We start from the raw sequence: 22,788 nt of genomic DNA on the forward strand, positions 1-22,788 counted from the left end.
TCACATTTGTGGCTCACTGACAGCCAGGCACTGAATCTAGGAGTGCCTAGATTCATTTCACCCTCACAAGAAACCTGTGGGGTGGATTTTGTTTGAACAATTTTAAAGATGAGGAAACTGAGGCCCAGGGATGTTACATGAGTTTGCCACAGCTATCACCTCGGTGGGCAGCCAGGATTTGAGCCTGATGTGCCTGATGCCAAAGTCATCTGGTTTCCCAGAGCCCATATTATCCCTCGTAGGTCAATATTATCACTCAGCGTGGGTCAATCTAAAATAGTAAGAGTAGCGCCAATGGTATCAAACAAAAAGTGAATCGCTTCCTTTAAGCGGCGCTGGTTTCTGGGCATTTGGTTTTGTGTCATCTCCAGGCATCCACCGAAAGTACTGCGTGGACAGGCGCTGGAGACTTTCTCCATCACGCTTCCCTTTGCTGCTGTTTCTGCCTCTTTGTCTCTCTGTTGCCTTTAATCCCCATTTCTGCTGTGCAGTCCAATGTCAATAATGATAAATAATAAATCATCAATCCATTTCCACGAGGCATTAGTCTCCCTCCTTCCTCGTGGCGGGGGACCAGTTTGGCATTTGTGCTTCTGTAGGGTCACAGAGTCATCCCAGAGGAATGAGCTACAGGGAGGCTCGCCCTGCTGGTGCTTGGGTCCATCTTGGAGATCCGTGGAAGAATATACATATTTTCTTCTTGTTAGCAGACAAAATACAAAAGGATATCACAATGCAGTCTCCTAACTATTGCTATTGATTCTTTAAAAATTCTTCAGCGTATTCATTCATTCCTTCAACTAATGCTTGTGGAGTCTAACTTTATGCCACAAACTGTGCTGGACTTTGGAACATGAAGATGAAAAGCCACAGTCCAAACCCTTTAAGGTCCTATAAATTCAGTGGGGTGAGGGTGACAGACGCTTTCTTAAGGAAGTGTAACAGATAGAACTGTTTGGAAGAAGATAATTCTAAAACAAGCACCACATTCTGCTTGGCATAGCGGAGAAGGCATCTCAGAGAATACAGCAGATGAGGTGTTCCTGAGGATACACAGGACTCGGTAGGTGAGGGAGCAACGTCGGGGGCAGTGTGTCTAGAACTACAAGCGGCTTGGAAATGCTCTGTGTAAAGTACCTGGTGGGAGTGGTTAAAAGCCAGAAAGAAGTATGCTGCTGCCAAATGCTTAATGATTTGTTTAGATTAGCCAGCTGGAGATTTTAACCCATAGGTGATAAAAATGTTTACAGCAAAACAGTGACGAGATCAGATTTCTGTAGAGGACGATCCAGGAAGCAGGAGGAGGACACACTGGTGGATGTTGAGACTAGAAACAGGGAGTGAAACGGCAGCCGGGGAGAAAATCAAGGTAAGAGACAATAAGGTCTTGAGTTATAGTAGTGGCGGAGGGAAATGGCACAGGGAGATATTTAAAAAGCAGACTGAACATTTGGTGATCGTCTCACTACAGAGGGAAATAGAGTGTAAAGAATATAGGTAATCCCAATATACTGGCTTGAGCACTAGGAAGTAATGTCATTGTAAAAACTGCAGTCATTAATTTACATGATAGACCTATACACTCGTATATTGCAGATATAGCACAAATGTAGCATGCAAAAAGAAAACCCTCTTAACAGTTTGGTACCATACACATTAGCTGAAGCAAAGGATGCCATGCAAGGCCATACTTTTCATTGTGGTAGAAAATGCATTGTGGGCAGGGGGGATGCTAACACACAATGTATGTGGAATTAGTGATTTCAGTCTTCAATGGTACGTCAACGGATGCTTTTTGTTTTGTCTTACTTTTAACTTTAATTTTTATTTATTTAAAAAATTTTTTATGTTATTTATTTTTGAGAGAGAGACAGAGGGGCGGGGGGCAGAGAGAGAAGGAGATGCAGAATCCAAAACAGGCTCCAGGCTCCACACTGTCAGTGCAGAGCCCAAAGCAGGGCTCGAATTCACAAACAGGGAGATCATGACCTGAGCCGAAGTCAGACGCTTAACCGACTGAGCCACCCCTAAATTTAATTTTTAAATCATTTTTTTTTCATTCCAAGAACATAGTTTAACAAGACAAATAGCACTTCATCTTTTAATCATTCTCTGGGAATTTCACTCTGCTATATTTTTTAATATCTGCCAGTTCTTCTCTTTCTCTGAAAATTCCTATTTCTCACAGTACCTGTTTCAACAGTATCTGTTGCAATATTATCTCCTCTGTGAGGACACAAATGATAGCCTACAGAATTCTGTGCTCTGAGTTATCTTGGTTTCCCTGGAATTTCTTTTTGTTTTTACTTGTGGTCTCTGTCTCTTAGATTCTCATAATTGTCTAGCCATCCTTGCTCTCCATTCATACTTACCAAGGAGGCACTCTGATTGAGCATGCATGGATGGGCTTGCCAATGGCAAAGGGACCTTATTATGGGGCTAAGACCACCAGTAGATGGCTCAGGATGGGGGAGAAATCCGGGGGCCTAAATGTTCTATACATAGTCAATCACCAGATCTTCTTTTGAGCACCACTCCTTACCCCGATCTTCCTGGGCATCTGGTGCCCTACATCTTGAGCCTCCCCAGGATTCTGAGTGCTCAACTGCTTGTTTCTTATCAGCGTCTTCCATAGGAGGCACTTCGATTCCATCTTTCTCCACTTTGCCAGGTGAATTTCCACTCACTTGTCACCCAGAATTTGTTGATCTGTTGTCTGTTGTAATCTTTTCTCCATTCTTAGTGCCCACGTGGGCTTATATCTTTTATAAACCCTTTGGTGGGACTTTGTTAGGTAGCAGAGATAAACCTGTGGGTTCAATCTTCCATGTGTAACCAGAAATCCTGGGTTGACTCCAGATGGTTCCTTTACCAAGAAGACGAGTCCTGATGCCCTTGAGTTTTCAACCACTTCCTATGGGCATGTTTTAACTAGATTTTTAACTATGTACTATTAGTTTGGAACAAGGGAGCTTTCCTGGCATTTCTCTGCAATGAACCAGTGTTAATTCTGTGGTTCAGTATTAGAAAGACAATTTGGCCAGGGCAGGGACTCGATTTAGCTCCTCTGTTTAAATTCTTCCTTTTGGGATAGCGATTACCGCTTGCCTCTGCTGCACAAGAATGTTATGAAGGCAGAACAGGATACTGTGGGTGAATTATGCTTTGAGACCTTAGGAAGAAGGCCAATCACTGAATTCAAGGAGTTCTTTTCTGTCAGGAGACAGCAGGCCCCAACTCCTTGAAAGAGGATATTATGATTTCTTACTCCTATTGCTTTAATAACAGAATAACATCAATTATTAAATTAAGGGTTCTTTGCAAAACATTTTTCTGCCTCATAATTTCATAGTAATAGAGAGGTAAATCTAATTTTTAGCATTCAGCCTGTTAACCAATCACACTTAATAAAAATATCTGGCACCTAAATATTTTAATAACAAATAAAATAGAGTCAAGTTTTAAAATATTTAGATAAAATGGAGCTATTCTTAGGCGATCATCAGTTATTTCCTTTAAAATTACATGATGGATACATGAAAGGAGTCACACGGCGTAGCGTACCCTGGAATGGGGGTCCATTGAGGGAGATTTTCTTTCTTGATTTGGAACCAACAACTCTGAATGTGGTACTTGTGTCTCAGCACGTTCACTTGTTTGTTAAGTGGAAATGATACCACTTCTAAAGGATGTCACAGGGTTTTTTTTGTTTTTTTTTTTTTTACTACCTGAGAAGAGAAAATGATGCATGTGGTTTCTACTGTAAAAATAAAAAGCATAATTATTTAAAAATCATACATGCAGTGATTGGAATTAAACACCAAACTGTATATTCATATACACATAAATACATAAATATAGACTTCATACCTACATCTATCAATTGAAGAAACACAATGTGTTTTTCGAAGTATTGCTTCTCATTGCCTCGCATCAATATTAAAGCAGAATGAAGAGCTTCGCATAATATTTTGGTTGACACGACATGCCATCATAACTATCATTTTAAAAATCACCGCAAAAGGCTGTTAAACAACCAGGTGAGTAGTGCTTAAGAGCTTCTGTGAGCAGACAATTGTCACGTTCTGAGTCCAGGGTGCACTGTGTAGAAGGTTCCTGGGGGCACCTGGGCTCTGGCAGTGTTTTTCCAGCCATCTACACTCACCATCTTCCCAAACGCTCATCTGATTCCAAGATGGGGAGATGTTGCATTTCATAAGACCCTCTACAGTCTCAGGAAACATAGCAGAGGGGAGAGAGCTAGGGGGACACCGTGGTGCTGGAAGGAGGAGGGTAGCAAGAAGAGCTTGTAAGTAAGAAAGCAAAATCTTGACTGAGCTTTTCTTAGTGAGACTTGGAAGGGTAGCAGGAGGGGGTATAACTTTAATCATAGAGTTATGGAACCGGAAAGGCTCCTAGCAATCATCTGCTAGTACAAGTACATTTCCTCAATTGTCAATGAAAGTGCTGAGAGACTAAGTGACTTGCCCAAGGTGACACAGCTAATTGGAGGCCAAATCAGGACTAATGCCCGAATTTCCTGCCTCAAGCTAGTGGTGTTTCCCATATATCATCCTACCTCGCATAGCTCCAGTAATGTCCTGGTAATTACTGATTTTCCCTCTGAACCACTGAATTTCATTTCTGAAATATTTTGATTTACAGAACTCTGAGACTCTCAACTTTCAGAGCCAATTCTTATGTCATCCAAAAGGCATTTTCAGCTGTTCCTGCTTTCTTAATCTCTGAATAATGGAATTTCCTCATGATATGCTTTAGAATTGAAATGCAAAGAGAAATGTTCTTTTATTTGCCCTTCATGGTACTCAAATATTGAAAAAGTGCTGACCTATCAATTGTGTTTCCTGCCATCGGCTGCCACCTCTTGCTGAGATCCACGTTCAGTGTGACAGTGTCTGGCAAAATGCAGGTCTGCTCAACAGCCCTTTCCCCAGCACTCTTGGAACAGCTCCCCAAAGCCGGACAGCATTGGGGGAAATTAATCAAACTGGAAGTGGTGTTCTCAATGAGTAACTTAGAGCATCTGAGGCAATCTCCCAGAAATGGATGGATTTGGTCTGCTGGCTGAGTTACTTCATTTCAAGAAGACAAGTTTCTTCTGAGTGGACGGTGTGTGTCATGCCTAGGCTGAGTACTCCAAGGGGCAATATATCTGTGGTCTCAATGGATTAATTCTCTCACAGGCCGTTTGTAAACCTACAGGTCCTCCATACTCCCTGTCAGAGGCACCAGATGCACAAGACAGAAAAACCCTGGGAGCCTGGCCCTGAGTGGGCTTTCTTGGATTGGCGAATGTTTTTTTTTTTTTTTTTTTTTTAAATTTTTTTTTTCAACGTTTTTTATTTATTTTTGGGACAGAGAGAGACAGAGCATGAACGGGGGAGGGGCAGAGAGAGAGGGAGACACAGAATCGGAAACAGGCTCCAGGCTCCGAGCCATCAGCCCAGAGCCTGACGCGGGGCTCGAACTCACAGACCGTGAGATCGTGACCTGGCTGAAGTCGGACGCTTAACCGACTGCGCCACCCAGGCGCCCCGCGAATGTTTTTAATCAAGGAGAAATGTTATCGCGGAAAATCTGGTGGCTTGTGGACTGGACAGTTGCCATCTGGGTCACTTGGTGATCAAGGCTTGTGCTTATCACAAAGATCTTTCCTCTTCAGAACAGCTGTCTCTCTGCTGAAGCTGTTGTTGAGCTGGTGAGCTGGACGATTCAGAAACAAGGGGGTGATGTTGCTCCAGAGACCTGGCACATGATGAGACACGGCGATGACTGCGGGGAACAGTGTTGTAATCTACAAATGCTTTATTCTGTATAGAAGTAGTCCACTGTGGCTTAACTATTTCCTGAAGGAGAGATGACAGTGGGTCTAAATTCTTAAACGGTTGGCTGATTCTGCTGTCTGCCACAATGGAATATCCTCATAAATCAAAGCAGTCATCTTTCCAGGGCTAATGTGAATCTTACGGGCACCAAGGGAGATCATTTTCATTGCTGATTCCAGCCAGCATATTTATCCATAGTCTAGGGTAGCTTCTTTGCCATTCCAGGCTTTGATGCAAGTCAAAAAAGCAGACGTGGCTACTCACTCTTGTCCTCTCTCATAAACCCTGGAATACTTTAGCTAGATGTGTTTATTTCTGGATGCACCAGTATATTTTGCCGTCACATAAAACCTGGAAATTGCTGCTTTGCAAATATAGCAGAGCGTAGTTGCACATTTGAAACAGAAATGTGGTGCTCATGCCAACCTTCCCTTTTTCTCTCAGTTGTCTTGACTCAGAGGTTCAAAATTGGGTTCCCTGGTAAAGTCTTGAATGTACATTCTGTCTTGTTTTCACATTCACGCTGTGGTCAGAGCAAGGCTAGGGGCATTTAAAACTTCTGAATACAGATGTCCTGAGTGCTTCATCAACTACTCCCTAAATAGTAGACAAAGAACTTTAAAAAATGAATGAATTTCACTTCTGGCCTAATATTAACAGAATATAGCTTGAGGAATGAAGAACCCTCAGAGAGGTTGATCCTGAGTTCCTCAAATCAGAGAAAGCTAATCATTCCAGAGACTCTACACAAGTCTCTGAATGAACTTTTTGGAAGTTTTCTTTTCCATAATTAGGATGGAGTATGTGTCCCTAGAGAGCTCCTGGTGATTGCAGTGGTAGCTGTTAATGGCTTTTTTTTCTACAAATGGCTTCTTCCCCCTGCCCCCACCCCAGACTGTAGTTTCAGCTGGGCTTTAGCAAATTACTTTTGCCTCATGAATGCATTTTGAAGAGTATGAGCATATTTTTTTCCCAAAAAAGGCTGACCTGTCTCTAGGTTCTGTCTTTTAGAAATTTTTTTTTAATGTTTATTCATTTTTTTTGAGGGGTGGGGAGAGAGAGGGAGCAAGCAGGGGAGGGACAGAGGGAGAAGGAGACACAAAATCTGAAGCAGGCTCCAGGCTCTGAGCTGTCAGCACAGAATCCAACACAAGGCTTGAACCCACAAACTGGAAGATCATGACCTGAGCCAAAGTCGGATGCTTAACCGACTGAGCCACCCAGGCGCCCCTTTAAAAAATAAAAAACAACAAAACAAACCTTTAATGTTCATTCATTTTTTTTGAGAGAGAGAGAAAGAGAAAGTGTCTAGGTTCTTTCAAAAGAGACCATAGTTTGGTACTCTTTGAGCTAAGAATATGGTTCTCCAGTGAAGATCATTAGGAGGTTTGGGAACTAATTCATTTGTACTGTCATGGGACTCTTCCTGCCTGCTTCTACTGAAGAGGTGTGGACAGCAAAGATGGGAGAAAGCCCTCTCCCACCTCTACCCACCCCTTTGCTCCCCACCTACCACTGGATGTACAATGGATATGAAGGGGAACCTGTTCTATGATTCTTTTTATTAATTAATTTTTAAATTTATACCCAAGTTAGTTAGCATATAGTGCAAAAATGATTTCAAGAGTAGATTCCTTAAGGCCCCTTACCCATTTATCCCATCCCCCTTCCCACAATCCCTCTAGCAACCCTCTGTTTGTTCACTATATTTAAGAGTCTCTTATCTTTTGTCTCCCTCCCTGTTTTTATATTATTTTTGCTTCCCTTCTCTTATGTCCATCTGTTTTGTATCTTAAATCCCTCATATGAGTGAAATCATATGATATTTGTCTTTCTCTGACTAATTTTGCTTAGTATAATACCTTCCAATTCCATCCATGTAGTTGCAAATGACAAGATTTCATTCTTTTTGATTGCCAAGTAATACTCCATTGTATGTATATACCACATCTTCTTTATCCATTCATCCAAATGTTGATGGACATTTGGGCTCTTTCCATACTTTGGCTATTGTCGATAGCATTGCTATAAACATTGGGGTGCATATGCCCCTTTGAAAGAGCTCACCTGTATCCCTTGGATAAATACCTAGTAGTGCAATTGCTGGGTCATAGGGTAGTTCTATTTTTAATTTTTTGAGGAACCTCCATACTGTTTTCCAGAGTGGTTGCATCATTTGCATTCCCACCAGCACTGCAAAAGAGATCCTCTTTCTCTGCATCCTCGCCAACATCTGTTGTTGTCTGAGTTGCTAATGTTAGCCATTGTGACAGGTGTAAGGTGGTATCTCATTGTGGTTTTGATTTGTATTTCCCTGATGATGAGTGATGTTGAGTGTTTTTTCATGTGTCAGTTGGCCATCTGGATGTCTTCTTTGGAGAAGTATCTATTTGTGTCTTTTGCACATTTCTTCACTGGATTATTTATTTTTTGGGTGTTGAGTTTGGTAAGTTCTTTATAGATTTTGGATACTAACCCTTTATCTGATATGTCGTTTGCAAATATCTTCTCCCATTCCGTTGGTTGCCTTTTAGTTTTGCTGATTGTCTCCTCTGTGCAGAAGCTTGATGAGGTCCCAATAGTTCATTTTTGCTTTTGTTTCCCTTGCCTCTGGAGATGTGTTGAGTAAGAAGTTGTTGAGGCCAAAATCAAAGAGGGTTTTGCCTGCTTTCTCCTCTAGGATTTTGATGGCTTCCTGTCTTACATTTAGGTCTTTCATTCATTTTGAGTTTATTTTTGTGTATGGTGTAAGAAAGTGGTCCAGGTTCATTTTTCTGCATGTCGCTGTCCAGTTTTTCCAGCACCATTTGCTGAAGAGACTGTCTTTATTCCATTGGATATTCTTTCCTGCTTTGTCAAAGATTAGTTGGCCATACGTTTGTGGGTCCACTTCTGGGTTCTCTATTCTGTTCCATTGATCTGGGTTCTCTATGTCTGTTTTTGTGCCGGTACCATACTGTCTTGATGATGACAGCTTTGTAATACAGCTTGAAGTCTGGGATTGTGATGCCTCCAGCTTTGGTTTTCTTTTTCAAGATTGCTTTGGTTATTAGGGGTCTTTTCTGGTTCCATACAAATTTCAGGATTGTTTGTTCTAGCTCTGTGAAGAATGCTGGTGTTATTTTGATAGGGATTGCTGAACCTGTTCTATGATTCTTGACCCCATCACCCACTTTGAGATAATAAAGAGGAGAGAGAAGGAGAGGAAGGTAGAGAACCTGTAAAGAGACTGTCTGAGGAGAGAGTATTGTCATGTTTAATGCCACTCCTCTTGCAAAAGGGGTGGGGAAGGGCTACCTCTCACAACCAAACCCAGTGAGGGGTTACTGTAAGGGAACCACGCAGGGGATTCTGAAATATGTTCTTGTAGGTGGGACTCAAAGAGAACTGGCTTAAGCCTATGAAAACCTAAAGAAGACTATGGACTCGGGTCTCTTTCCTGCTTGGAGTGTAGATAGAGGAGGCAGATGGCTTGCATGAGGTCAGAGGTCAGACACAGCTGCTGGTCTGGAGAGGACTGTCAGGGCAGGTGATGTGTGAGTGTCCTAGAGATGACCCCGTGGGAGAAAGAGCAGGACTGGGGACCTAGCTGAAAAGGCCTGGGGGGTAAGGGCACTTCCACAGACTGAGGCTGCAAACAGACTGCTGGATGCATAGGGGCTGCGGGAAGCCTTGAGAGTAAGCAAGAGGTCCTCCTGCCCTGAGTCATGGCAATTACCAGGAAAAGGGCCCTGCACAAAAATTTGTCTGTATCTGGGACCTGAAGGGACTTTTAGAAGTGTCAGTGACCTAAAAGTGAGCAGAAAATTCCTAGGCCTGCTGGAGTTTTCATCCAAGGTAGGAGAATATTATATGAAATGGCAGTGAAGCAAAAATAAAGATGCATTTTTAACACATCACAAATCATGTTTGCTGAATACATTAGATACACTCTGTTTACCCCAAGGATCTGAGTTGATAGAAAGTTAGCAAAGGAAGTTTCCCAGAGGAATCCCATACCACAGTTCATTTCAACTAGCCGGGTACATAATAACTCATGCTTCCTTCTGTAAAGTCGGAAGACCAGGTCTCCTGGCCAAACATATTCTGGCATGTGCTCACAAGGTACAGGAGCAGCTTTGGGATGTCTTGATTTTGTCCATTTTCATGTCTCTTTCTAGGTCCCAGCTCCCTCACCCCTCCCACCCTCCACTTTTCACCCCAGGGGCTGAATGCTGACTTTTTCTAGTTGGAGGTAGGAGGAGTGGTAAAGTGGGTAATGACCTAGAGTCCTAGAGGGCTTGCGTCGTGTTGTGATTTGAGAAGGGAAATGGACAGCTTCTCTAAAAATTAAGGGAAGGTTTCAGACCCTCCTAAGAAGATGTCAAGTGGTCCTGAATGTTTCTGCAGAGGAGTAACAGAATCTTCTCCTTTTGTGTCTTTCTCTCGCTCCTCTCTGGGGTCTGCAAACACATATTGCTGTTTGTTTAGCTTTGTTTTTCTTTGATCCTCAGGAACTTTTTTTCCTGCTGAAGCAAATCCCCAAACTTGCAGCCTGGGGAGTCAGAAGGCAATGTCTGTTTTGGGTGCAGACAAAGACTGGTGAGTGACATCAGAGCATTCAGAAAGTGACCCCTTGCACTAAGGTGCAGGAGAAACGCTGTGATTTGGGACTGCCATTTGAGGTTCTAAAAGGCAGAATGTCAGAAACATTCAAGATAATGCACATGGGAACATCTTCCTCCCAAATGTCAGACTTGCAGAGAGTCTGGGTTTCCTTTGCTGTGTAAATGCTTCTCTTTTTTGCCTTTCCTGAGAACTGGAGATGATCCTTTAATGCCAGATTTTTCCCTCTTCACTCTAAAGGCAATCTGTTCTATGCTTTCCCCGCCTTGAGCGCTGACATGACTTTGACGTGCCTTTGATGAACCACACACCATTTGCCAGAAAGGAAGAAAAGAGGTAGGGATGAAGATCACGTAAGAACACACACATTTCTGGCCTTTCAGAGATTCAGCAAGATGGAGAAAAGGAATAAATAAATGAGAAGGGTGCGAGTGACTGTGTTTATTTTCTCCCTTTGTTCACACTCTGACCATAGCGTAGCTAAGCATGGGGGTCTGGAACTAGAGACTCCTTTGAATTCCACCTCCACCTTCCACTAGTTAGGACCCTGGGTCGGTTACTTTTATCTCTCTGTGCCTCCACTTCTGCATCAGTAAAATGACAATAAAAATAATATTTACCTCGTAGGGTTGTTGTATATATAAAGGGCTAAAAAGGGTGCCTGGTGCACAGGTGGTGTGACGTATTTGTTAGCTACTGTTATTTCCTCATCTTCTAGTAATTTTCTGGGTCTGTAGAGATCTGAGGTGGGAAAGGATGATGTGAAGAAAAGTTAGGTCCAACCTCCACTGGATTATTTATTTGTGATTTGCAACTACACTTAATTCTCCATCCATGTTATTTTTAGGCAGCATTAGGGTTGGTTATAACAGGGTTGATGAGAACTTGAATCTTTTCACCCATTTATTCAGACATTTGTGTTTGTTCATCTATGGATTACTTATTTGAGTTAGGGCACTAGGAAATTTCCAGACTTGTATACAGCACAGGGTTTGCTCCTTAAGGAATCTACAGCTGGTTAATGATATAAAACAATTAATACCTAATCAGAATGACTCTGTTTGGAATATTCTGTTAAATCCCAATAAAGAAAACTAGTCAGAAATAAATGGCCCAGCAAAACTATTTTGAGAATAAACTCAGTGTTTGTACTGTGAGACTGAGATCTCTAGCCGTATTCACCTATACCATTAAGTCTTCCGACCACAAATGTGGCCTCAGGCCTCTTTTCCCCTCATATTTACCAGTATCTTGCTTTGAAATGACCTGGCATTTTTCCTTCTGTTGGGAACAGGAGGCGCTCCCTGCTTCTACACTTCTACTAAATGCCTGGTATGACCTAAACACTCAGCCTATTATAGGCAAAAACAGTTTAGGGATTATTAATTATGTGGGTACAGACCATGATTCTGTATTTCATTTTTGGATGTATTTTAGCCCACAAACCATGCCTTCTCATTTGTCATCTGGGCTTTATGGAGATGTATGAAGTATGTATCCACTTCTAAAAACAAGGAATCTCACAGATGACACTTTTTTTCTTGAAAATGAAATAATATTTTATGGAAAGGAAAATGATCCATTTTTGATTTGGTGGTTCTTTTTAAAAAAAATGTTTGTTTGTTTAGAGAGAGAGAGAGTGAGAGCAGGGAGGGAGCAGAGAGAGAGGGAAGGAGAGAATCCCAAGCAAGCTCCACCCTCAATGTGGAGCCTGATGCAGGGTTCAATCACATGACCATGAGATCATGACCTGAGCCGAAATCAAGAGTCAGATGCTTAACCAACTGAGCCACCCAGGCACCCCTTGATTTGGTTCTTCTTATGGGCTCGAGAAAAGCTCATGTCTTCAATGTTTTTGACTGCTAGCAAAATTTTATCTGGCCTTCCAATATAGTTCACCTAGACAATGAACAGCGAAATGTCTGATGGTAATCCAAGATGTAAATGGAAAAATTATGGGCCAATCTTGTACTCTGAAAAGGGAACTTACTGTTTGACCCACATCAGTCACTTACTCTTCTGGGCCACAATTAAAAATGAGAAGTTTATCATGGTAAAGCTTAAATTATTTTTAAGATTCTTCTATCCCTAAATGACTAGTATTCTAGATCTGTGCTCATCAGTCTAGTAACCATTAGCCACATGTGGCTCCTAAGCACTTGAAACATGGCTGGTTCAAACCGAGATGCACCGTAAATGTAAAACACACACCGGACTTTGAGGAGTTAATACAAAAGAAAGACTGCAAAATATTGAGTACATTGGGTTAAATAAAATACATGACTAAAACGAACTTAACCTATTTTTCTACCGTGACTATAGAACACTTGAAATTACATATGTGACTTACATTGTATTAATATGGGACAGCACTTCCGTAGACCTTCAAAACAAAGGGATTGGAAATTTGTCTTGAAGGACTTGTAGTGTTTAATGATCATTGTTTCAATATTAAGGTCATTATGCCTCTAAGGTCAGGTTTTCAAACTTAAAATTCTTATCCACACCAAAGTAATACACTGTGCATGGACAGATATTTGCCACCAAGTTCCTCTTGAAATTACTTCCTGCTGAGGTCCTCTGGGAGTTCCACAGTTACAATGCTCAACATTCAACCCTTATGGTACTGTCTCAACTGTATCATAAAAGGCTATCAGGAAATACACCAAAATGTTAAGAGTGATTATTTCTAGGTGGGGTACTGAGCGATTTTTTCATTCTTTTTTATTATTTTCATGTTTCAATCTTTCAACAAGGTCTAAATTAATTTCTTCATCAGAAAATGCATCTCTTTACATTTCAGCATGAATGATTTTATAAATTCTACAAATATCACAAATATGTAAAAAAAAAAAAAAAAAAAAAGAGACCAACTTAAAAGGAAATATCCCAAAAGGCTTTAATCTACTTTTCTCCATTTCCAATTTTCCTACAGCAAATAGGTTACTTCTACCAAGAGAGATAATACACCTTATTTTAAAATCTCAATATCCACCCACCCTTTAAACCTTGAACCGACATTAATTTGTAGCATGCTGATTTTCTTAGAACTCCTGAAGCTTTTATCTCTGCTGTGTAAGACTGAAGAGCAGATACTTTAGGTTTTAGCTTCGATCTTGATGCTAACACAGCTTTTTAATAATTTTATGACTACCATCAAATAGAACAGTAGTTAGAGTATATGCAGAAGACAGGGAAGGAATCCCAAAGATAGTTTAATATGCCACTGTGGGGATTAGGTTGTACTTTAAAAGCAGCCATCTAAAGGAAATGGCATTTACATTTGACACCTGCAAAACAGGAGAGGGCAGTCTCCTGCATGCAGCTCATATGGCCACTCAGGAGGGCGCTCTCTCTCTCTTTCTCTCTCTCTCTCTCTCTCTTTCTCACACACACATACACACACACACACACACACACACGCAAAGTGAGCAGGGTTGTGCCCTATCCTGTCTTGCTAAGCATCCCCTGTAGCTGCTTTTTTCATCACTCTCAGAGACCAGAGCCACCTCCCTGCCCACTTCAGGTACCACGGGGCTAGGACAGGCAATGTTTTCGCGTGTGCAGAGGTGTCCGTGTTCGGGCAAGGCCAGATGCCCAGCTAGGTCTGCTATCAGCCATGTTGGCTTTGGAAAGCACCGGGCTTCTAAAGGCCTATCAGGTATGACTGTTTAGCCTGGCAATATTATACTTGTTTTTTTTTTTTTTTCCTTCTTGAGGAAAAGTGTCTTTTTGTAATTCCCACGTGGCAACAGCTCTGTGGACTATGGCACTTTGGAACGGAGCAGGACTTACTGTTAGTAGTGAAGATGACTTCTCCTTCCTGCGGGGTAGGATCGGTATCCGGGACCACCTGCAAGGCTCCCACCGTCCGGACAGCAGGGTCCAAAGTGACTGAACTTTCGTTTACAGTCGTGTCGCTTGCGCCCGTGATCTGGTTGGTGGGTGGGCCTCCCAGAGATCCCTCGAAGTCAGTGGGCAAGTCGTCCATGCAGTCAGCATTGGGCTGATAATGAGGAGAAAAGGATCTCTCCTTAGTGTTTGTCATCCAGTTAGAGATGAAATGTTTACAGCCTAAATATTTTGTTTCAGTGGAAAACCGAGTTCTTTACTGTTTTCCTCCTGAATCACTTAAAAAAATATATTCTACTATAGTTTCTGCAATTAACATGAAAACATCTTCCAAAATTTCCTTTCCAAAGTTTCTGTTTAGATCTAGATATAACGTTTCAATTCCAGGAGAAACAATATTCATATATTAATATAATACTTGGGGGGGGACATAATATTTATTTATGATGATTACCTTTCCTTGTATATACTGTTTACTCCTCATATAGAAAGTAGCTGACTGCTGATAATTACCCCCAAAGACCCACACATTGTTCCTAAATGCACTGATGACAGGAGAGTAGGGAGGGGGCACAGAATCTGACTCATGGTGAATTGTTTATTAGAGATACACACAAAAGCACAGGGTATTTTTGTTATGATGGTGGTTAAACATAAGCCAAAACCAGCTGTAAAAAATGCCCTATTTACTTAATGTGCAAATCGATCATATGTTGATCAAATCTTAATTAAAATTTTAGAATCATAAAACTAGGGTGAAATCATTTAATTTGATTATCCAATCATTGCAAGACTTCTGTCCCTCCAGGCCCCTCATCCCCAGATGTCTGACAGCCCCCACTTGAACAACACAGAAATGGGGAGCTCTCTACTTTGCAAGACAACCTGTGTTGGCCAGCCTTTGTTAGACTATGCTATCTTTGGGCAAAATCTTTCTCTTTGTAGGTTTTTCTCTTTGGTCTTAGTTCTGCTGTTTGAAATGATATTGAATATATTTATATCTCCTCCAAAAACAGCTTTTAAAATGATTTTCAGTTGTTATGCCTCTACCCAAACTCATAAAAATTATTTTAAAAAGATGGTGTTGCAGAAATCTGGTCTTAAGAAATACTAAGAATTTTTGCTTGACATATCTCAATGGATACAGATCAGGATGGGAGGGATTAGGTGAGGAAAATTCTGGATTGGCATTGACTGTATTAACATCATAATGACTATACTGTGTTCAAAGATCAAAGGGAAAATCCATAATTCCTGGACTCACTGGGAGCACAAAGCAAGCAATCCAAAGCAGGGGACTCTTGTCCTGATTTTCTACTCTTAAGCCAGTCTCTCAAGCTCCACACCTGTGTTTCCAATAGCCAGTTGGAAATTTCCAATCTCACAAAAATTTCAAATTCAGCTCATTCCCTCTTTTTCTGTATTCTCTCTTTATTTCACCTCTCTGTCTCTGTTAGAAGTGAGCCAATTCACTGGAACTCAACTTATAAAAGTCAGTGCACTGAATGACCAACCCACCATATTTTTTAAATTTAGAGATAGCGACATAAGCTATATTAGGAATTTTCTCTCCCCATTACCTTTTCTTCCATTACAGTTTCTTCCCTGGTATATTCCATTCTCTACTTTCTCAACACAGCAGTCTTTAAAACAAAACAAAACACAAGTCTGATTCTTCTTCTTCTTTTTTTAAGTAGGCTTCATAACCAGCACTGAGCCAGACACGGGGCTTGAACTCTGAGGTATAGACCTAAGCTGAGGTCAAGATTCAAATGCGTAACCAACTGAGCCACCCTCAGGGGTGCCCTGATCCCTCTTTTCTCTTAGAGAATAAATTATAAGCTCCTGAATAGGGCAAAACAGGCTTTCTACAGCCTCATGGCAGCCAGCTCTTCTGGCCTCACCTTAGCCTTTGGAAACACAGAATACCATATATTCCCTATCTCAGTGCTATAGCTTATGCTGTTCCTCTGATCAGTCCCAATCACCCCCATTGCCTTCCCCATCCCAAGGTCTCAACCTGACTGTGGTGAACTCGTAAGCATCCTTCAATTCCCAGGCCAACCATCACCTTTTCTAAGTACTGTTCCCTCCCAGGTAGCATGTTGGATACTGTAATACTTTGTAGGTATCTCTCCCTGTGTTGTGGTTTATTTGTAACTGTGCTTGTCTCTGTCTTACTCTACTAGTTCACAAGCTTTCTCCCCCCAGCTTCATTCAAATATAATTGATATGTAACATTCCATCAGTTTAGGTGTATGACAGAATGATTTGATATACATATAGACTGCAAAATGATTAACACCTAAGTTTAGCCAACATCCATTACCTCATAGAGTTGCAAGGTTTTTTTCGTGTGTGATGAGAACTTTTAAGATCTACTCTCTTGGTAACTTTCAAATAGACAAAACAGGATTGTTAACTACAGTCACCATGCTGTATGTTACATCCCCAGGATTGCTTTATAATTTGGCCACCTTCACCCATTTCACCCCCACCCCCCAACCCCCAACCTCTGGCAACTACCAGTCTGTTCTTTGTTTCTAGGAGTTTAGTTTTTTAGATTCCAGATAAAAGTGAGACACGAGCTTTTTAAAGTGAAACAACTACATTACGTTGATCTTAATTTCCAAGCCCTCATATAGTGTCTGACAATTACAAGGTGCTCAGTAAATGTCGATTTGAATATTTTATCAGTGTCTCAGTTTACTACCATGAAAAGCTGGGAATGTTACTATCTGTCCTAGATCAGTTAAGGGAGGATTTGAGAAAATGCTTTAAAAACTGTCAAGTTCTGTGTGAAGGTAAGGTATATTATTCAAGAATACCAGAATATGCCACCCCAAAATGTGCTGTTGGCATAAGGATTATTTTGCGCTGAGGACAGTTGAGAAGAAGCAGGTAAAGAAATGTTCTCTGCCCTCCTCCCATCTGCCTAAATGTAGGACATTTTATAAAGGTGGCCCCCCTCCCTGTACCAGGAAGAGAAGAACATTCTGATCACCAGAGACTGGGAGTTGACACCAAAATGGATCTGTAATAACACACCTCACTAATATGCTCTTCTCTGCCATTAGTTTCCCTCATATATGTACTTTCCCAGAATTTGCTGCCCGAGAAACTCAAGGTCCTTTGGTCACTTCTGTTAAAGTTTGTTCTTTTGTGAAGATGCTCTGTATGTCCAAGTTCTGCCCACCCCTTTGAGTTACTCATCCCTAAGTGCTCCCATGTGCTTGTGCAGTGCACATGTTAATAAACGTCTGGTTGTTTTTCTCTTGTCTATCTTTTACCGGTCTCATTTATAGGGCCCCTGCTAGAGAACCTAGACGGGTAGAAGGGAAAGTATCTTTTTTCTCTCCCCTACACTATATAAAAACGCTTATAAGCAAAACCAATTGTATGGGGGGGCGGTGTCAGGGACGAAAGGATTTCACAATGAGCATACTGTGCTGGTTGGTCTTTCCTCCATGGGCATCTGAATGCAATCACATCTGCGGTAACCACTGACATAGTTTTCAAAATGTTGACTTCGCCTGTTGATTTTGTTTCTTCATTTTATGTCTTTTCTTTTTTTAAAAAAAGTTATTAATTTTGAAGCAGAGTGTTCCCTTTTATTTTGTGCACTAGGAGGAACGGTATTATATTTTTAACAGAAGCGGGAAAGAGAAAGAGCTAATTAGCTCAGTGAGACTGTTAATGGTGGCGGGCATGAATAATTTGGCTTAGGTATAATATTTCATAGACCAAACATTACAGAAACTCACAGTTTATATCTACTCTAAGTGGTTCATCCAAGAGAAGAATGTTTTTGAAAAGGGATCCAATTTATATACCTCGAAGAGAAATTACAGTCATAATGTTTAGCAGAAGATCTCAAATACAATCTGCAAGTGAACATTGCATAGGTATTCAAATTCAGGTTAGCATGGGAGAAACCACTCAAATAAACCAACCTCTAGAAGTCAGGAACATGGGAATACCCCAGCTACGTGGAATTTTCTCTTCACTAACTATCATGCTATTTATATCAGGACAATAGCGATAGAAGGTGTTCACTGCTGGGATATGAATGGCCTGGGTGATATGGTACCTCAGAGGAGTACTCACTGAGATCTGCATTCTGTCATTCTACAAAGACTCGCCTAGAACTGACTGGAGAGAAACGAGGGTGCAGATCTGTTGTGTAGATAAAGGGATGAAAACACTTCTGACAATGAAGGCCTCCCTCCTTTTCAGTTCTGTATCTTATTTCTCTTGACAAAATATTGTAAAAAAGAAAAAAAATATGCCCACTATAATGGGAATTTCATGATCCACAAGCTGTGCTTTCATTCTTTAGCTCATTTTAGAGAAATCCACTTTACAAAGTGAAAATGTCCCCAGCTCTCAGCTTTCGGCTTATGTGCGGTGTGTCTTATAGCAGAGGCAGCCACAAGGATACTCAGTTAAAAACAAAAACCAGAAACAAGCCAAAAAAAAAAAAAAAAAAAAAAAACCTTCCTGCCTGTATCTGGACCATTTAGTTGACCAAGATTACAACCAAGTAATGAGTGGTGAGTGGACACTGTCCAAAGGAGACCAGACTGAATTTCATAAATATGATTCTGTAACTGAAAGCCTTCTGGCTCTGAGGGGCAACAATGCCACAGACGTTTACTGAACACTCATTATACGAAAGGGATACAGAGATAAGAACCACTAGGGACTAATTGTTAGAGACTGACAAGCTCTTTTCAATTTTCCTTGATTAAGAATAGAGTATAAGGAATTTAGAAAAAAAAAATTATACAACAATATCTTTAAGCTGCATAAAGAGGGCTTCGGTTAGCTGAAGTGTTTACTAAGTGAGAAGGCTGTGAACTTGCCCAGTGACATGGAAAGTTATATGAATGCAATAAAACATCATCTTTTTGGTATGGTTTAGGCATGGTGCTACCCAGTGGTGAAGCATGGAGTGAAACAACATCCCCAATTCCTCCCAGATCCAGACTTCAGTATCATCCTCTAGGACACGACCAGAGAAACCTTGGGGAGGCATGAGGGTAGCCATATGCCTTGGTGGTTCCTGAGAACTGGCCCACATGCCTTCTTCTTTCTGGAGGATGTTCTGTTCTCTGGGGCAAGCTCAGATGCGTGTCATGTTCCTGTGCAGCTAGCCTTTATGAATCCTTGGCAAAATCCAAAAGATGCTGCCAATGTTTATTTTTCTGGAAGTCAAGTGTGCTGAGTAAAATCCTACCCGTACTTGGTGAGCATGAAACCATGTACAAAATGCCCAACTGCTAAAAGTTAAAATGTTTTTAATTTTGGAAATAAGCCCAAAGGCCACCCAATAGTTCTATTTTGAAAACAGTATTTGTATCGTCAACTAATTCTCAAGTAGCTTCTGAAGAAGTCGTACCTCCTCTGGAGAAGTCTGAAGTCAAATGCTATTTAGTTTGAAACGTAACCACCAGGGGTGGTTCGGTTTCACTGTCCTGACCAAGAAGCACTGGGATCAACATTTAGGAGCTTTGAAAATATCCTGAGCATTAGAAACTGGGTCAAATAATGTGACTGTCTACCTTGAATTGTGAGTATTCTAAAGGTTCTGGAGACTAAAGATAACATACACATATGCAAGCACACACATACATACATTTCCCATCTCCCTTGCATGAACTGGTTGAAAAGTGCAAACCCTGCGTTCGATTTTCTAGGCTCCTAGTATCTGGTAGAGATGATGGGCTCTTACTCATATTTCATGTTCACTGTAATTGATTTTTACCTTGAATGCATTGTGCATTTACAACTCTGGCCTGAAAATGTGATGCATTGCCTTTCAGAATCTAGCTCGCAGCTATAGTCACACAAGCTGATTTGCGTTTGGTGTGTCAACCACGATACACAGCATACAGCTTGCATCGAGGCAGCTGGTACAGGGTAGAAAATTCTCCAGCCAATGCATGACCTCATAATGCTTCAGGTGTGCCCTCTCCAACAGAGCCCCTCTGATAGTCCTGGCATAATTAGCATTTTGGCATTAAAGGAAGCCTTTGATATTTGATCTGATCCTTTCTTCTTCAGTGACATCTTGGGACCATTAACATTCTCTTTGCTCTCTGCCATCAGTAGTGAGAAGTGACAACAGAGAGGTTGCAGCCAAGTGGAGGGGCCGGCGGGTGGGGGTGGGGGGGAGGTTGATCTCTGTACACTGTTTGTCTAGCTTCTTTTAGACAGCGCCTATGTTTTTCTCACATCTCTGTGCAGCCCTTGGATTTGGTGGCCTGGCTTGCTTCCTGCCCTCACCACAGCAGCTGGTGCCTCACCAACCACCAGCTCGTGGGGCTCACTTTAATACAATCCTGGGAAAGTCCTTCCCTGGAGCATCAAACCGGCCAGCTGGTGGGATTCTCTTTGCACTGGGGGAGAGGCTCAATTTTATAAACATATGACAGAGGGCACCAGCTGGATGGTAGTGTCAGAATGAAGCAGCTCTGGCTCTGGTTTCCTGTTCACTCAAGGTCTCTGCAGAGATCTGAGTTGAGCAGAGGCTCTGGGCCAGGTTCCCAGTGGCTGTCCTTTCCTCCCATTGTCCGGAAGAGCTCCTTTCCAGTGAAAGCTAGGCATGGTGCTACCCAGTGGTTGTAGGGCAACATCGGAAAGTGAGGCACGCAGACCTCCTTACTGACAGTACATAAGTGATGACACAGGAGGCGATCAGTGTGCAACCGGGCCGTCCAGCCTCTGCTGTGTCCTGCCTGTACTCGCACCCTGCAGCCTAGATGAGAAGCTTAGGAGCTGACACGGACGTGGTGAGAGGGCCGCGATGTTCTCAGAGTGAGAAAAAGTGAGAAGAGAAATGTTTCAGACATGGGTGTTCTCTTGGGGCCTCAGCAGATGACGGCTCTGCCAGGAAGATGAGGGGGGTCATAGAAAATCCAGGTGTGATGTTTTCTCCCTGCTTGGGGGGTGATGCAGAAAGACACATATTACGATGCTGTAGGCTGTGCTGTGCTTACCGGGATCCCTAGGGCTTTAAGAATGTTCATCTTGCACATGGGGCAGGTGCGATGGTCTAGAAGCCAGGGGTCAACACAGGACTTGTGGAAAAGATGCCTGCAATGAGAACCATACATCTTAGAGTGGCGGTAACCACACAGACTACCTAGTCCACCACAGCCCAGAGACTTGTCCAAGGTCACTCGACTGCTCAGAGGCACAGCTGAGACTTGAACCTCCATCTCCTAGCTCCTGGGCCAGTGAGCTTCCTGGTATACCCTGTGCTGATTTAGTCAAAATCTGTCTGGATCCCAGGACTGTCCTATACGATTCACAACAGTCTTCCAAGTTTCAGAAAACATAGAGAATGCAGACACAGAGAGATTTTTCTCTTTCTCAATAGGAAGAATGCTTAATGGAAAGAATGCAGGTGGGGAGGCCTGCACAGGCCTTTCAGGATAACTTGCGACTTGTAAATAAATCCAAACTTTCTTTTTCCACAGTCAGAAGACAACTGCAAAATAAAGGCTTGTTTCCATTAATATTTGGGCTCTCACACAAAAGGGCAAAAGAGCTCCTGGAAGCATTTAACAATACAGATGACATTTTATGTTGTTATGGCTGCTGGCTGTCAAATCAGAAGCCAGAGTGAAGGGTACCGTACCCTTTCCTGTTTGTACAGCTGATGTGCTCAATCAACTCCACTGCTGTTCTCATGTGGCACTCCCGTGAGCCTTCATTGCATGCCAGCAGGAGGGGGGCATTCAGTAGGCACAGGGGGGCCTCCTAACTGACCTTTCACTCAACTTGGCTCTCAAGAGCCCAAGAGATTATCAGGGACTGCTCGAGTCAGAAGCTTTTCTTCTCACTCACAAGACTCCAGACCACAGGCAGAAGCAGTCAGAACTTCCTGCCTGGGGCAAGAAGACAGGGAACCATCTGTCTTAAGTATGAGGGCTTCGCAGGACATTCCATTCATGCCTGACTTTGTCCTCGGCTGTGCACTGTTTACTCTCTTCTCTCACCTTTGTTTTCTTTCCTTCTATCAGTCTAACCCTTTTCTTTGTGTTAGAGGGCTTTAGGCTCAAATGCTTAAAGGGGACCCATAAATTAGGGAAGAGTGCAGGAGGGGCCAATTTTTTAAATGGAAATTGAGAAGAATCCACGTGCCAAGGATGGGGTTAGCTGTACTCTGGATATGATTAGATTGGGGATTAGAACAGGAGAGTAGCAACCTGGATGTGTCATCATGTTTCCAGATTGCTGTTTATAATGCCTGCAGATTTATTCCTTAGAAGACACATATCACATTCATTCGGTTCTTTACCCATACATTCATCCAACAAGTAATAAATGCTGAGAACTGTGCTCAACACTGGGAATCAGCATGGTAGTGATTTGGCTCCTTCCTTTAGGGAATGTAATGGGAGGAGAGGTTAATAAAATAACATAAATTACTTAATGACAATAGTGCTAAGTATCACCTTAGAAGAAAATGGAGTTT

At 42.0% G+C, this 22,788-nt stretch overlaps 1 protein-coding gene across 1 annotated transcript in view; it reads right to left on the reverse strand.

The window, feature by feature from the left end:
- The window catches only part of RNF150 (ring finger protein 150), a 248,832-nt gene that overhangs the window by 26,223 nt on the left and 199,821 nt on the right, over nt 1–22,788 (reverse strand). The window contains exons 5-6 of the mRNA XM_049632204.1: nt 21,305–21,401; nt 14,247–14,457 (exon numbers count right to left, since the gene is read on the reverse strand). Of these exons, the coding sequence (XP_049488161.1) occupies nt 14,247–14,457; nt 21,305–21,401 (308 nt within the window). The remainder of the gene's footprint in view (nt 1–14,246; nt 14,458–21,304; nt 21,402–22,788) is intronic.

This window comes from Panthera uncia, chromosome B1 (assembly GCF_023721935.1).
Source record: "Panthera uncia isolate 11264 chromosome B1, Puncia_PCG_1.0, whole genome shotgun sequence".
Lineage (NCBI taxonomy): Eukaryota > Metazoa > Chordata > Mammalia > Carnivora > Felidae > Panthera > Panthera uncia.